A 17,984-nucleotide genomic window follows, 5' to 3' on the forward strand; every position below is an offset into this window, starting at 1 on the left:
GGCTCCATTTGGTCATCACATTAGTGTTTATGAATGTAAATTTATCTCAAACCAAATGGAGCTTAAGCCCTTTTTTAACTCCGCCAATGCAACTCCTTGCATTGCCGGTCCCAAGCCCGAGTAAAGGAGGAGGGACAAGGGCTTCAAGGTGAGTTTTATCATTATTTTTTTTTCATTTTTTAAAGCTGTCATAATTTCGGAATGGGAATTTGAATTAGGCTGTTGATCTGATGGCCCATTTTGGAATTGGGAATTTTCAAAAAATCTCACTGATATGACAATCCTAACTGATTGGGAAGAAGAAACAACAACAGCTTCAAGGTGAGTTTTATCATTTTATTTTTTTTCCTTTTTTTTAAGCTGTTATAATTTTTCTGCTAGAACTAGCATGTGTGGATTGGTAAAAGTGCGAATGCACTTGGCGTTTCAAATGCCACCCTCTGTTTTGATAGAAAGATATTATGTTTTAAATAATATATTTAATTTCAGCAATTATTATGTTTGATAGTATCAATTGTTTCAAATGCCACCCACTGTTTTGATAGAAAGATATTAAGATTTTCAGACCTCACCTCTTCTCTAACCTTATCTTGCATTTTATACCAGATGTGCCGAGATCTCCAAGCCCGACTGGCTGCTGCAGAGGCAGAAAGGGTAGCAGCTGAACAAGAGAAGCGTGAAAAGGAGGAATCTTTTTCTTTTTTCTTTTGCTGAACAAGAACTCATCATGGAAAGGGTGGTCCAAGAGTCAAAGAAACTTCAGCAGGAAGCAGAGGAGAATGCGAAGGTAATGATAAAGGTGACAGCTACGAGCACAAAGACTAATATAATTCATAGCATTGTCTGATCGTCTTGATGCTCTGTTGTGTTGTTGATGTATTGCAGTAAGTCTCCATTCTCTTGTTTCTTGAATTATAGAGCTAGAGGTTTCAGTTACTTTTAGACTGAAATCCCCAAGAAAAAAAAATCATGTGGGACAGTCCAATCTAGTCCAATGTTGCCAATATTGTAAAGAGTGGGTGGCATTTGAAACAACAAACGCTTTTCTTATGTGGTATATCATGGGATTAGCTATCTGTTGATAAATTTTTCTTGGGTATTTTAGTCCAAATGCAGCATAATCTAACTTTGATTTATTTGAAAACTTGGCTGGTCATTCATTCATTTCCTAACAATGAAATTCTGTCATAACTGGACAAAAAACAAGCGTCTTCTGGTCATAGATGAACTATTATTAGCATTCCTTTCTTGTCACCGTCTTGGTCCAGACTCTTAGTTGGCCCCAGTAGCAGCAAATAAATGGATCTGACTCTGCCACATTGTGATATTGCATTGAAATGTTTCTGCTTTAGCTTATCGATCAGAAGAGAAGGATACACTGTAAAGGCATGTTGTCATCATAGTAGTAACCTTGTCCCAGCCATTTGGGGTCAGCTTTCACATGGAATGCATGAATCTTGATGTTTTCCTCGGATGAGAACAGTTGAAAAAAGAACTTGATTTCTCAAACCTGATGAAGTTTGAAGGATAAATCTTAACTGTTTAAAAAATACATCAATTCTTTTTACTTGACCCAATTTCTGATGAATTTACAAGGATAGAGATGATGTTTGGCCGAACAAAAAGGTGTTTTTGGTTTTGCTAGCAATGGTGTTGTTGGCCTCCACATTTCTGTGACCCTGACCATTCATCTGGTGGCGCCATCATGAATTTGTTCCCAAAGTTCACCTCTGGAAAATCTTGCACATGCAGTTTAACTTTTCCAATTGAAGGTGGACATGACATTTTAAGGAAATTAGATTGCTAGACCCCACAGTGATGTTTATTTGTCATCCAACCTGTTCATAAGATCATACAGACATGGATGAATGGAAAACAAGGATATAAGCTTGATCCAAAACTTCTGTGCCCCCTAAGAAATTTTCAACCGTAGTACATTTTATCTGTTTCATGTGGTGTGGTCCATTTAAACAAAAATATAAGCTTGATCCAAAACTTCTGTGTCCCCTAAGAAATTTTCAACCGTAGTACATTTTATCTGTTTCATGTGGTGTGGTCTATTTAAACAAAAATATAAGCTTGATCCAAAACTTCTGTGCACATACAAGGATACTTTTTTCGAGGTGATTCACATGCTTTATTTCATTGCCATTGTATAAATGAACTTGTCCTCAATATATGCTACATTTTTTTTCTCTTAAAGCTTCTTGAACATGAAAATGTTTAAGAGTCCACTCATGGACTTCTTTCTTTCTTTTTTTCCCAGGATTGCCTCAAGTTCTTAAAAGAAATACCTTCTGCAGCAACAAATGATGCATCTGTCAAACCTTTCCAACATTCCAGCTCTGTCATGAATCTTTATTTAGAGACAAGTTCTACTCTTTTGAAGGTTTTTACTTCCAAAATTTCTTTTTCTATTACCTATACACAACGTCATAGAGAACTATTATGCACATGAATATTTCACTAGTCCTTCAAGCCCATTCTAGCCAGCTCATCTCCCACCAACTTTCTAAGGAATTGAGAAGGTTGCAGGCATCACCTATGCATGCTAATCCAAGACTGCAAAATGGTGGAGCTACAGATTCATGAACACATGATGCATCATATCTAATGATTCACTGGCCTCTTCAGATCAACAGAAAATAATCTTTTTTAGCATCTCTGTCCAAACACAGTTCAAAATGTATGATTATTCACTGGCCCTTCACTCACCATTGTTGTTTAAATATATCTTAATGTTGTTGTTGTACAGAACAATGGTAGTAGATTTTTGAAGTGTGTGGAACAAATGTGGGGGTATGAAGGGTTTAGTTGAACAGTTGCTATTGTATAGAACAGTTGGTGAAGGGTTTTACAGATTTTCAGAGAGATATTTGAATTTAGCTTTGTTATTTTACTCTTTTTGCTTGAATTTGAGGTTGGGAGTTTGGAATTTCAGGTCCTCGGAGAGAGCGATGGATTTCAATTTGATCTTTAGTCTTTCTTCATAAACTAGAAGTGGGTATTTGGAATTATAGTTTTCATTTTTTCCGACAGAGATTTGAATTTTAGATGTGTTGCTCTTTCCATGTGAATCTGATTTTCTTCTAACATCTTTCTTACTGTAAATGAGGTGTTAAGAAGCCTCAAATCATGAAAAATTTTGTCACGATCTTGTCGAATGCAAGTCTTGGGATGGCCATGTTCGGTCTCGGTAAGATCATTGATATGCTCATCATGTTTAGTCTCGGTAAGATCATTGATATGCTCATTCGATGTGAGGGGTGTCATCAAGAAATATGACAGTCCCGAACAAAGTAAGTTTACTTATTCTATGTACTTGCTATGAATTTCTTAAATCTATATATGCTTTCTCATCACCGTGCCCTCTTTTCTTGCAGTTCTTGAAGAATTCTTTCATTTAAGACTTGAGTTCTATGTAAAGAGAAAGGTGAGCTTTGATCTAGGCCCTCCATTTTTTTCTTTTTGGTAATTGAGAATATGGTAGTATTGACTTGCTACTTTCATGCAGAAAGTAATGTTGGATAATCTTGAAATAAAGCTATTGAGATTGTCTAACAAAGTCAAATTCATCATTGGGGTGGTAGAAGGAGAGATTATTGTGAGTAACAGGAAGAGATCAGATCTGGTCCTCGAGTTGCAGCAGAGGGGTTTCACACCGTTCCCTAAAACCAAAGGCGTTGATACCAGCGAGGCAATGGAAACAGAAGAAAATGAAGAGACACCGAAGGTGGGAATAGTTGTAAGAGCAATTGATTATGAGTATTTACTATTGATGCCGATTGGATCTTGTTGTTAATGAGAACTTTAAATAGACATATAACTATTATTATGTTGGCATTGTACTTTTGTGAATGGAAATGAATGATTGTGTTTGATTGAATGAATGAATGATTTATCAGGGTGTACTACAATGGTAAGAGCTGCCATTACTAATTAAATTTTTTATTAACAACAAGCATTAGCTACGGCTATTCACCGTAACCCTTTGTTGAAACCGTAGCTCTTGCTAAAATTAGCTTTTTGCTACGGTTCTCATTCTACTTTTAGCTACAGATAAAATCTGTAGCTGTATGTAATTTTAAACTACGAACAATATTGCTACGGATTTATTCTGTACCTATACTTTCATTAGCTACGGCTACTAACCGTAGCATTGTATCTGAAAACCGTAGCTGTTGCTAATTTCAGCCTATTGCTATAGTTCTTGCCCAACTTTTGGCTACAGATATAATCCGTAGCTGTAAATCCTTGACCGCTATAGAAGCAATGGCTACGGCTTTAATCCGTATCTATTATCTCTGTAGCTAAGGATTTTATCCGTAGCCATAGCTTTTTGACCTATGGCTACGGCACCAATGGCTACGGTCGTGCTACGGATTTTAACCGTAGCCATAGGCTTTTAGCTATGGTTTTTATCCGTAGCCTTTTCCCTGTTTTCTGGTAGTGGTAGAACATCTAAATAGATACTAATGCTTATACACGAAAATAAGAGTGAGGTGTATGTGACAGCGTCTAAAGACTAGCGCTATGGGGCAGAGGAAGATGGTGCAATGTCGTCTCGATGGCAGGTGATCAGATCAACCAACTGTTGCACGGTCTGCTGCACTTCGTTTACCAGGCGTTCCAAGACGGTATACCTTTCATTCACCGAGTCCTTGGGCTGGGAGACATCTCACTGTATTGCTCCAATCCTATCCTGATGGAGTTTAAACCTTTTCGCATGCCCGGGCGCTGATGTGGACGGTGCTTGATGGGGTGCATGAGGTTCTTCCCTAGCCATTCCAGCCCCTTCAGTGGGAGCATCGCCTTCACCTCCTTCTCCTTCAGCGTGAATTCCTTCCTGATCCTCAGGAAGCTTCTAGAACTTTAAGTCCATCCTTCAAACGTTGTTTTTGTTGAAAACATGAAGGGGAAGTTCTGGATCTCTGGTAGGTGGAAAACTGATGGCGTTGCACATAGTGTGTATAATCCAGGGATAGGGCAACTGAACATCGTTAGAGGTATGAATGACATACACTAACTGGTGTACAATAAGGGTAAGGAGGCAGACCTTGATCCCTGTGGCTATGGAGTAGAATATCATGGTCATAAACCCAGTGAGATCAGAACGGTTGGTACTTCTAGGATAGATGTTTGAAGCAAAGATACCATGCAAGATTCGAAATCGTGGTTCCGCGAACTTGGATTTTAGTGCATTTCCTTGGTACCAAGGAATGTCCTGACCATGGTAGAGAAACTTAGTGACCATGGATCGAGTTTCAATATTTTCAAGATCTATATCTGGCAGACCAACAGGTGACAAGGTAAGACTAAAAATTCTAGCAATAGATGCAGGGGTGATCTCCAAGTCATCTGATTAGCTCCATCAGGTCATCGACCTTCAAAGCTTCTACTATCAAGGTTTCTAGGATGACTCCCACGAAATTTTTTATTACCCTCAAATTGAAGGCAGATCTAACCGATTTGGGATTATTATCAGTATCCCCATGGTCACCAGTTGAGGTTATTGGTGGAGAGGGTGTCTGGCTTAGATTATTTGACATTCCAGCCCATGCCTGGATGGAGACGGTTATTCTCGACCTGGCTAGTTATTTTGGAAAGGTTACCCAAATTAACTCCATTAGTAGATATGGAAATTTCCAAGTGTTTGCCCGGATCAAGGTGATCCTTCAACCCGTGGCCAACCTCAAACAAGTCTTAAAGCTGAAGGTGTCTAACAAGATGTATCCAATCTTTGTCGATACAGAACCTCACTTTTTCGCACCGACTGTACCCACCCTCCCTGCCCATCTTGAATAGAAGCACAAATGTCCCAGAAAGCAGAAAATATTGGGTGGTTAGAAAATTCAACAACAACATCCAAGACAAGGTAAACCACATGCCAGATGTTTGTGAAAAATACCACACCACAGTAGAGAGAACAGAACATATCCAACTCCAAAAAAGAGGCAGATCCAAAGCTCAAGCAGACCAATTGGGATTACAAGACATTCACAAAAAGGAAGGCGATTTTGAAGGCGACGCAATGACTTAGGTTCACAATGGGGGAACACACCGGGTTCAGCAATGCCGGACCACCTAAAGGATTGCAAGAGACTCGCAACAAAGGTCATCCACGCAACAGAGGAAGAACATAGTAGCAGATCGGTGGCAAGGGAAAGGGACGCAGGCCCAACCCAAAATGACTCGTCGAGAAGGGGCTCCACCCATGATAAATCTATCTCACCCAACCACCCTACAGGTCAGGCTGATAACCCCTCTCCATTTCCCAGAGATTTCAAAATTAGCTTGTTTTTAGGGAATGTCCCCTTTGATTGCTCAGCAGTAGAGCTCCAGGTCATCTTCCAGAGATATGGCAGGGTTCTAGATGTGTATCTCCCAACCTTTCCAGGCATCCAGAAGCCGAGAGGTTTCACATTCGTCCATTTCTGGTATGAACAGGATGCAAAGGCAGCCATGGATGTCCTCTACGAACAGCACATCAACGGCAAGGTAGTCACAGTCCGATGGGCTAAATCCAAGGCACCTTCCAAGAAACACCCGGATAATCAAATCAGGCCGCCTCCCAGGAATAAAATCTCACATTCATACGTTGTTGTGCTAGCAGATAGAGCGCCCGACCTCCCCCACAAAATAACGCAAATAATAGATAGTATCATAATAACTAACCCGAAGGCAGTGGCGATTAGGCTATGGGATCTACAGTTGGGACTGGTTGAAACTCCAGAAGGGCTGAATATTTCCATTCTGAAGTTAATTGACTCCATAAGAGCTTCAAGTTTTGTGGCATCCATAATTGACATGGTAAGAATTTCCCCTGTTAAATTCCTGATGACGTTGAAATCTAAGGTAGATCTCATAGACTTCCTGGATGATCCGGACCTCCACAGGAAGATGGGATTGATTTTGGTTGTCAAGTGGTCAGCCAGCGAGGTTATGGGAGAGGAAGGTAGATGGATTAGACTGTTTGGAATTCCAGACCATGCCTACACTACCAGAAATTCGGCAAAGGCTACGGATAAAAGCCGTAGCCAAAGACCTATACTACGGTTTTAGTCCGTAGAACGACCATAGTCGTAGGTGTCGTAACAATAGGTCTAAAACCTATGGCTACGGATTTAATCCGTAGCTATAGATTACTATAGCTACAGATATAATCCGTAGCCACCATTTCTGTAGCAAAAAGTACATACGGCTACGGATAATATTTGTAGCTAAAAGTAGTATTGGATTCGTAGCAATATTCTGAATTTAATAACAGCTACGGTTGTCAGATTACTAACTACGGTCAATATCCGTAGCTATTGCCTACATTTAAAAGAATTTAGAATCTTTCATTCATTCAATTACCACCTACATATTCATTCATTCATGCAATGACAATCATTCATTCAATGACAATCAATTACAATTATAATCATTCATTCATTCAATAATGAATCAATTACAATCATTCATGCAATCAATTACAATTACAATTACAATAATGCTGAAAATATAAATCTTGGTGAGTTTGTGTGCAGTCGCATATGGCCAAAGCATCCTTCATCCACCATAGATAGAAAATGAATTCGAGTATCAGTAGTCCACCTACACATCCGACAGCTATACCGATAACTTCTCCTGTGCGTCTTCTATAATTATTCGAGGGCGAACCACCACTAGAGGACTCTACAACATAAAAACAAAGAATCAGTCAATTGAAGAAAGATGAAAACTAAATGCAAGGAAAACATAGAATTCCCCTGATGTAAACTGAATTATTGCTCCAAACAGCGTTCCCACAAATGAATTTTCATAACATCATCCAAACATGCTATGAAATAAATTTTCAGACTAAAAATGCACATAACACGTTGAATAGTGTTTTTAGGTGTTATCGAATCCCACCCTGAGGTTTGAATTGCTGCTCATTTTGAAATCAATAGAATTTGAATCATTATTTTAAAAACGCTAAGCATATGACTAGGGTTGTCAATGGGCCGGACCCAGGGTTGGCTTCAGCCTGGACTCTAAACTGGTAGGGCCGAGCTATCAGGACGGTCCTATTCAAAATTTGTTTTTTGTTTGGCCTGGGCTCTAACCAATTTTTCGTTGAATAGATTTACAGAACAATCAATTTCTAGGTGGGGTTGAGCCATCGAACATTGATTCTTCTCCACTAAGAACGAGTTTTTTTCCCCTCTATTTAGCGGTAAGCTGGGATCAGACCCATGACATCATTGTTGTTGTGCTTGGTTATACCAGTGAGGAAAGGTTCAAACTCAGGTCAAATGAGGTAATGGTAATCAGTGCCATTTTAATGAACTACAAATCCAGTTCCACATTAACCATGATTTTTATGTCATCAAAGATTACATGGAAAAGCCGAGATATGAACTATTTCACTAATATACTTCATATTTACAACTACCTTATAGGTCCACCTTTTTCTTCAATGAAACAATAATACAACGTTGCACTATATCCGGAAAAAAGAAAGAAAGAAAGAAAGAAATTGGTGCAACTATTGGGAGATGATGTAAATGGAGCAGTTTGTGTATTATCTAGTTGTTTGTATGCATAGATCTTCGAATCCACCCATCAGATAACCAGTAGAATAGGAAATCATTTTTGGGAGAGCAGGTAGAACCGCATGCAGAGTAATAACAAAGATAATACGATTTTCATCATTTTGACCATTGATGCATAAAGACAACTGTAGATCTTATTAAAAACAACAAGCAATCGATTCCCATATCCATTTGAAAGGATAGTGTTTTACCTCTACTTTTCCCCTGCCTACAACAGTTACAGCAACGGTAGTAGCATCTTTGACTGCAGATAGAGCTGCAGTAGCAAGCCGCTTAACATCTTCGCTGTTGCCATTTTGTACAGAAGTCGGCCTCTTCTGTGGCAGGTCTTACCCGGATGATGCCTTCTTAGGTACCAGACCAAGATTCACCAACCAATTCTATAAAATAAGATCAATGTAGAAAGCACACATTAATTTCTGGCAACTAAATAATTAAAGATTTTGCACGATTAACGTGCGCTGAACCGACACCTAGCCTCTTCTTACGCAGCAGCGAACGAGCGTCCGCTGTGATGTGTTGTGGCCCACCACCATCATTCCAATGGATGATCCGATCCGTCCACCGTGTTCGGGAGGGAGAACCAACCGCAACCATGGTGATCATGTGCACCCATACACGCGATCACAAGAAGGCCACGTTCAAACATAGGATGAACGGCAGGAAGAAAGATTCAACGGGCCGCATCAATGGACAGCCAAAAACGTCCATTACCGACTAAAATTCCGAGAAGAATCAAATGGACGGAGTGGATTTCTTCATCGACTCTGATCATGGGCCTACCGAATGTCCCAGCGCAAGAATTTATGCAGGTGGGTGATGCCGCTCGGCCGCTATGGGCCGATTGTGTGACCATAGCTGTGATCGAACCGATGATCTAGACCATCCACAAGCAGAAAAAGGGGGTTTCGAACCCCACCATGGAGCTAGATTCAAGGTTTGGGACAATCATTTGTCCTAAAACTCGAACCAATGCAAGAAGCTTTTGTGGTTTTGCTGCGCACGCAAGACAGCTTGTTGCATAAGCTTACGCACACCACCGACTCCAACCCAACCGACAGACTTACACCATGCTTATAAGAGAGAGAGAGAGAGAGAGAGAGAGAGAGAGAGAGAGAGAGAGAGATCATCAGACCGTGGATGTGAGGACATGCGAGCAAGAAGAGGAAGAAAGAGAGAGGACGCCCAGCCAGCTAGTAGTTTTCTTCCCTTTCTTGGTTTTGTTTGTCTTTCCTTAAGAGATTTTAGTTCATCATGTTTATGATAGGTCAAACCTCTTAGCTAGGGCTAAGAGGTGAAGCTTGTAGGGTGATGGGATGCTTCCTATGGTTTTGATTCATGTTTAAGATGAGCTGTCCTTGATTCTAGTTTGATTATAAGGAATACTTTTAGTTTTTAATGGTTTATTGTGACTTAAATTACAATGGATCTGTAATAGCTTTAAGTATGTTCTTTTCATTATTGTGATTGTGAGTTTAGAAAATCTTATTGTTCACCATCGTCCCCTGGGCATGGTTGGATGATGAAATTCTCCCTAACTCTCACAATTCTCTCAGACTGGTTGTGGATTAGTAAATTCTGATGTTTACTTTGTCTCATGAGCATGGTTTTGTGATGGAATTAATTCTAGTTCTCATACCTTTCATCCATTGAGAACTAGATCAAAGGAAGTTCATAATTGATTTTTAATGAAATATCTTCCAATTGGATGAAGATGGGACTCTAAATCCAGTTGTGTTTGTGAATCAAGCATAGATCTCCCTGATCTCTACAAGTGGATCCTTGGAAACCCTAGTGTTACACCTTCTTTTTTTTAAATTTAATTTAATTTTATTTTTTACGCACCCACACACACCCCCACACACTCACGCCTTAGTGGATTTTCACCACCTATGGGTACTCAAACCCTTGACTTGGTGTTGAAACTCCCGAGAGTCTACCACCTGAGCAAGAGTAAGGACCCACCTAATGTCCCACAGTTGAATTTTACAAATTTTAGTTAAATAATTTATAATTACTATCTTAAATTCTCCAGATTTAGATTTTCATCTTCTTCTAGTTCTAGCTCTAGTTATTTTCAGAATATGTATAAGTTTCAGTCCCTGTGGATTCAACCTCGGTCTTACCGAGATTATTACTACATCGCGACCCTACACTTGGGGTTGTGAACAATTGATGACCAAGAAGTTATCCAAAATGACCACTTTTAATATCTTGGGTCGATAATTCATGAGTGGAGAGATTGAGAAGGATGGTACTCATAGAATTTAAGCAAGGTGGAAGAAATGGATATGTGTAACTGGAGTTTTATGTGATCATCGTGTACCACTCAAAATCAAAGGAAAATTTTATAGGATGGTTGCAAGAGTATCCAACCATGCTTTATGGAATAGAACATTGGGTAGTAAAAGAACCATAAAATGTAAGCAGGGTGGAAAAAATGAAGATGTGCCTATGCAGTTTCATGTGATCATCGTGTACCACTCAAACTCAAAGGGAAATTTTATAGATGGCTATAAGACTATCTAGCCATGCTTTATGAAACAAAATGTTGGGCAGTTAAAGAGCACCATGTCACCATAGGACGTGTAACTGAAATGAAGATGTTGACATGAATGAGTGGCAAGGAAAGGAAGGATAGAATAAAAAATAAATGTATTTTAGGAAATTTAGGATTAGCACTGATAGGTAAAGATGAGTGAAAGTGGACTTAAATGGTTTGGTCATTTTTAAGTGGAGACCAAAAACTACAACCATTAGAGTGAGTTGGTACAAGTTTAATGCTCAAAAATGGCAAGCGGAAGGCCCAAAATTCCATGGGTGGAGGTAGTAAGAAAAGACTAGATGACCTAAAGTTTAACTGAAGCTATGTCACTTAATAAAGTGGAATGGTGGAAAAGGATTCATGCAGCCAAACCCAATAATCCGTTAGTCCCGATAAGGCTGTAGATGATGATGATGAATCAAGAGAATTATATATATATATATATATATAAACTACATCATTAATATTGTATTTACATCCCAGTACCTTGTTCAAAAAAAAATTCAATAAGCTACCCCACTAATTTAAGTAATTATCATAAGGGACCTTCCACTATGTTTCTTTAACAAAAGTTGAGGTTGGTTGTGCAAGCAAGGGTCAGTGGCTTGAGTGGGCCCCACCATGATGTTTATGTGAAATCCACTGTGACTACCAAGTACGTCACCCCATGTTAGGGCCAAGGCCCAAAAAATCAGCCCCATCCACAATTCTGGTGGACCACACAATTGGAAACAATGTACAAGGCAACACTCACCCTCTACACTGTTTCCCTTTGTGTGGCCCATATGAATCACATATATGTCTGATTTTTGGGCCATCGCCTAAGTTATGGTGTAGCATCAAATGGTTGGAGTGGATTTCATATAATCATCATAATGAGCCCTGTAAAAATCAAGGGTGGACATCTCTCCCCACTGTTTCCTTTGATGTGGCCCACTTGAATCACAATTTTTATTTTTATTTTCCCAGGGATTAACATGGGATTACACATCTAATGGTCGAAGTGGATTTCACATATATATTATGGTGGGCCCTGTTAAAAAATCAATGGCTAGCAGCCATCTCCCAACTTTTATTAAATATACACTAATGAATCAAATCAAATGGATAAAAGAAAAAATAACTTCATGGGACTCCCACTCTTGATTGTTTTACAGGGCTTACCTTAAGGTGTATGCAAGATCCACCCCGACTATTGGACGTATAATCCCACATTAATTAGTTGTGCGGACAAAAAAATCAAACTGAAGTGTGATTCAAGTGGGCCACACCCAAGGAAACAATTGCGAGAGGGACAACCAACCTTGATTTTTATAGGGCCCACTGTGATGATTATATGAAATCCACTCCAACCATTTGGTTCCTCACTAAAACTTACATGTAGGGCCCAAAAATCGTACCTATCCATAATTCAGGTGGGTCACACTATGGAAACATTTTGGAGGGTGAGCACTGCATTGTACTCTATTTCCAATTGCGTGGTCCACCTGAATCATGGATGGGGCTGATTTTTGCCCCATAGGCCTAAGATGGGGTGACGCACTTGGTGGTCAAGGTAGATTTCATATAAACATCACGGTGGTGCCCACCTAAGCTGCCAACCCCTTAGTTGCATGGCCTAACCCCAACATACATTAAAAAAAATAAAAAAAATAAAAAATAAAAAATCTAACGGAAGTTAGTCTAATGATAATTACTTAAATTAATGCAGTAATTTGTTGAAAACATGGTTGAAAATGCCAACGTAATGTAAATAGTATATTAATGAGGTAGTATATGTAAAATTCACATGAATCAATTATACGAGCTTTTTTTTCAAAAATATAGCGTTTAACCATTGTTGGGTCCGGTTCCATGGCTTAGTGGTAGATAGATTCTGTTTCAACATTGAGACCAAGGATCGAGTGCTCATGTGGTGTGTGTGGGTGGGTGTGTGAGTGTATGGTGCGTGGGTGTGGGCGTAAAAATAAAAAATAAAAAAACCATTGTTTTGCTAACAGAGGTTCTAACAGAGAAGTGAGGTTTTTTAAACCACACACATCTAATAAAGCCCATTTACACACCATGCAGATGTCAAAGTGGCACTTGCACCTGCAACTTGTCCATCCATTAGGTGGGCCTGACCATGTAAATTCTCTTATTTGTCCTGAACCCAACTCGACGCCTGGTGTAAAGACCCAACAAATACCCAACAGGTACCCAAACCCCAGTTAGCCCAGGTACAAACACTATAGGATACCCAATTTAAATCAAGCCCATTAACAGACCCACTAACTAAGAGCAATTACTTATTCAATACACAAAATAAATATAAAATCATGCCTAAAAGAGAAATTACTAATCTCAAAATCAAGAAATAAAATAAAATAGAATATGGTTTGGCAGTGGATACCTGTATCACAAGAAACTTAGATGCTTGTCCATGTGAGCGGCGCAGCTGGATTTGCCAAATGCTCTCATAAAAGAGTTCAAGCTTATACTGGACTTCGTGGCTAGACAGTAAGAATTCCAATTTCCTCAGACCGAAACCAGAGTTCACTTCAACACCAGCGACCCTCCAAAGAGCTAAAAAACTTCCATCTGTAATCTGAGAACCAAAATGCAGAATCACATGTTCCAATTTAAACATTGTGGCCTTTGGCTTCAGCACAATATCACGCTCCCCATCTCGAGCTTTAAGATATGAACCCTCATACTGCAGCTGCCGCTGATTAGCCATAAAGGTTATATCTTCTGCGCAACTGCTCGTCGTGAATTGAACGATCACAAATGCTTTTGATCTTGGCCCAATACTCTCCGGCGGTCTAACCTTAAGTGCATAGACAGTTCCCCCACCCGTGTATCTCTCCAAAAACTCCTTCACGGTTTCCGCAGACACATTTGTAGGGAAACCAGAAACCTTAATTGTCCTACCTACCATGTTGTTTGAATTGATCTAATGAGGTTGGGATTGAGATGGTATAGCTCAATTGGACAGTTCTCCGTTCTGCAATCACAAGATCATGGCTCTGATCCCATCTTTACTTGCACCAACAAAAATCTACAGCAGCAAGATATATGTTAACAAGTCAATGTCTGCTAGAATGTAAGCTTCCACTAAAAGTATTTGAGAGATTTAGAAAAATCTTTAGACACAAAACTCAAACTCATACAATTAAGGAATTTCATGATACTTCATGATTTATCAGTCTAAAGGCTCATTTGGCAGCATGGATTTTAAATCCTGTGGAATCGAGTGGATTTTGCAAATCAGCTTTGAGGTGGGAATAGAAAAAAAAGGGGGCTCTTTTGAGGAATTTTGGTTCCTCTAAAATCCAAATCTCTCCCATTCCTTGCTACCGAATGACCAATATAATAAATAAATCCCCACAAATCCTTTCCATTTCCTGCTGCCAAACAAGCCTGAATTTCATGCAAAGTATAATGAAATTTCATGCAACCAAAAGTACCCATTACGATAATCAAGCCTTAAAAGGGCTCATAAACCAAATACTGATGGAAGCATGAGGCCATGATCATAATGACCTGTTTTCAGCTCATTCTCATTCAAGGTGGATCTTTTGGATGGGAGTGTTAAGCACATCCCACACCAAGTGAGGCTCACCAAAATGGCTCCGCTTCCGCAAAATGCATATTGGTAGGCTCTCGTACATCTAAACAGGTCCTTCATTGCTACCCGAATACAATATAGATTGAGGAGGTTTGAAATGTCCACCATCCCAATTTGGTAATGAGAAGATAATGGGTCAAGCATGCTTTTACTACATCTCATTTTAGTAGCTTTTGCAGTTTGCGTTTTGAGCCAGATGACTCTGCTTCTCAAAATGCACATGGGTCGGGCAACATTCTAATCCATTATCATTTTGGGTGCATCAAACAGACCTTCAGACAGCCATTTGATTTCACGCATAAGTTGAGAAACTACAACAAAGAACACAATCTCATAAAAGTTATTTTCTTCTGCTCTTTCCACCAAAGCTATTCAAGTTGTCAAATACTGGGGCTGAAAGTTGGGCGGTTGGTGCTCAACCCTAGCCCAACCCAAGGTTTCTGTACCTCAACCACAACCCAACCTCGGGCAGGGAATTCTCAACCTGAGCCCAACCCAAGCGGGCTCGGTCGGGTTAGTGAGGTTGGTCAGGTGGATACATGCTAATATTTTTATTATTACATTAGTCTATTATATTTTAATACACGTCTTATTTTTTGTACCTATGATTTTATTAATAATATGTGTAGTTATTTATTGTTAAAAAAAAAAAAAAAAAACTTTATTTTTTCTAAACAAACAAGCTAAAATATAGGATAACTACTTTAAAAGTCATGTTGTGTAGCACGCCATCTATTTGGAGAGAAATCTAGCACATCTTGGTAGCTTGAGTCATCGCAATATATATATATATATATATATATATATATATATATATATATATATATATATATATTGATCGGGTTTGGGTTGGGTTGGACAACCCAAGACCTCAACCCAAGCCCGACCCAGCCTTTATTAGGTTGGTGTTTATATAGCCCAAGCTCGAGACCAAACCCGATACATTCTGCCCAAGCCCAATCCAATGTTGGGTTGGTCACGGGTCTGTTGGGTTGAACCCGCCCAACTTTCAGCCCTATAAAATACCCTACGCAATTCATAGGATAAGCATCCGTAAATAAGAAAAAAGCAGTCTTCAAGAACGAAGAAGATGAGAAACGAATCAATTAGAGTAAAAAAACATTATACATAATAGAGCACATAGTTGAAACACACAAGACTATTTGGGCCCGCTGTGATATGTAAGGTAAATCCAGTCCATCCATCATTTTGGTCGGCAGTGGAACAACTCTACCAGTGGCAGCTGGGTGCAACGGCCATAGAGATATTTTATACACAGATTCTCCTTCTTAATGGTCTCGGTTTTGTCTTCTTTAGTAGGAATGAGTTCATTCAAGTTATTGATATTATTAGGGAAAAGGAAAAAAGAGAAAGCAAACTGTCTTGTTTATGGTATCTTCATTGTAAGATCCAAAATAAAGACCGACAACAATTAGAAATCTTGACAATTAAGATACTAATCTTCAAAGAGTACACACACACACGAAAAAAAAAAAAACCTGGTAAGGGGTCACACAGAGGAAAACCCGAGAGCATCAAACGGTGTGAAGATGTAGAATGAAATTCAAAGCCTAGTAAAATCCTATAAGAATAGAGGAAGCTCGATCAAGCTTTTGTTCTGCCCTGTAAACTGTACATGTGGGTCCCACATGGTGGGGCCCACGCTGGATTGGCCATGGAGATATCAGATGATACTAATCGTCCAATTCAGTCCGTGTTAAATGTGGATCATTGATTGTAAGAGTATTTTGATTGGATCACAAGGATCAACTGATAGGGGGTCACACAAAGGAAAACTCGAGATCATCGAATGGTGTGAAGATGTAGAATGGAATTCAAAGCCTAGCAAAATTCTATAAGAATAGAGGATGCTCGATCAAGCTTTTGTTCTTCACTGTAAACTGTACATGTGGGTCCCACATGGTGGGGCCCATGCTGAATTGGCCATGGAGATATCAGATGATACTAATCATCCAATTCGGTCTGTGTTAAATGTGGATCATTGATTTTAAGAGTCTATTTTAATTTTATTTTTTTTTTCGAAGACATAGGGTGTCCCCACCTCTTTTTTGAAGTGAGACTACTCCTTGCGGATACACGCAATCACCCACAACCACGTGTATACACGGGTAAAGCCAAGGAGGGGAATTGAACCCTCATCTATAGGGAGCAAACCTATGGTAAAGACCATTTGCCCAAACCTCGTTGCGTAGAGTCTATTTTAATTGGATCGCAAGATCAACTGATAGGGGGTATATTAGGCCATAGCTCATACCACCACAGGGCCCACCGTACAATGGGTCAAGTTACCAAAAGTGGGCCACCCATCCCATTGTTTGGTCAAACTATTCTCTACCTTATACTATCAAATCCAAGAACTACAAGATACAGATTTTTCTACCGAAAAGGGAGTTAATCGTAAAAACCCAAATCAACATCCTATTAAGCCATTGAAAAAGAAAACTAGAAACAAAAGCATTCAGTGAAATCATAACAGAAGTAATATCAATTCCAGAAAAACTGTTGACTTTGATTCTGCAAAATCAAAAGATTATTATCACCAGAAACTCAGAATTGATGAATGCCAAGTTCGCAAGAACAGTAACGGTGGAAGAAACATTGGCAGTCTCAAAAACAGTGGTGACTCATCCACCATACATGTGGCTTGTGTGAACTACTTTTCGGACTGACCAAATCGCCGGCCCCATTGTAGATGGCTTAACATAGCCTAAATATCATGAAAGATGGCTCAGATGGGTGGGCCCACATGATCCAACAGTCTACACAATCTTGGGACCTTTCCATAAAGCCAAAGATGAGCTGTAAACATCTAGAGGTCTGCCTAACCACTAAAGGAGCAGAGAGGATCTTGATCATCCCTCTGATTCTATGGTTGATATGGCCCCCAGATAATGATCAATGGCTTAGATCATCCAAAGGTGGGCCAAATGAACATATAAGTATGATCTCTCTCAGGTATTTTTCTTGGAATTTAGATACCTCATACGAGGGATTGCCTCCTGGGAGGCTTTCGATGAGCGAGAGATTATCCCATTTCATCCGATCTTTCCCTCTTCCCAATCATATTTATGTTGAATCTGAAATTCAACTCAAAAATACAAATAATAAAGTAGAGAAATTAATTAGAAGGACACTTGAGTGGGACCCATCCTCCAATGGTTGCCCACAAGAGGGCCTCATAGGCCCTTACACAACATATCACACCAATCAAACAACCACAATCATCTTA

At 39.5% G+C, this 17,984-nt stretch overlaps 1 protein-coding gene across 1 annotated transcript; it reads left to right on the forward strand.

The window, feature by feature from the left end:
- The first annotated feature begins 6,072 nt into the window (after positions 1-6,072).
- LOC131228862 (uncharacterized) lies at positions 6,073-7,062 on the forward strand. The gene has a single exon (XM_058224711.1). It carries the CDS (start codon positions 6,073-6,075, stop codon positions 7,060-7,062), a length of 990 nt encoding a protein of 329 aa, XP_058080694.1.
- The last annotated feature ends 10,922 nt before the right edge of the window (positions 7,063-17,984 follow it).

This window comes from Magnolia sinica, chromosome 16 (assembly GCF_029962835.1).
Source record: "Magnolia sinica isolate HGM2019 chromosome 16, MsV1, whole genome shotgun sequence".
NCBI lineage: Eukaryota > Viridiplantae > Streptophyta > Magnoliopsida > Magnoliales > Magnoliaceae > Magnolia > Magnolia sinica.

Bases quoted from the DNA above. Each gene is read 5' to 3' on its own strand.
- LOC131228862 (XM_058224711.1), top strand. From the start codon at position 6,073: ATGCCGGACCACCTAAAGGATTGCAAGAGACTCGCAACAAAGGTCATC.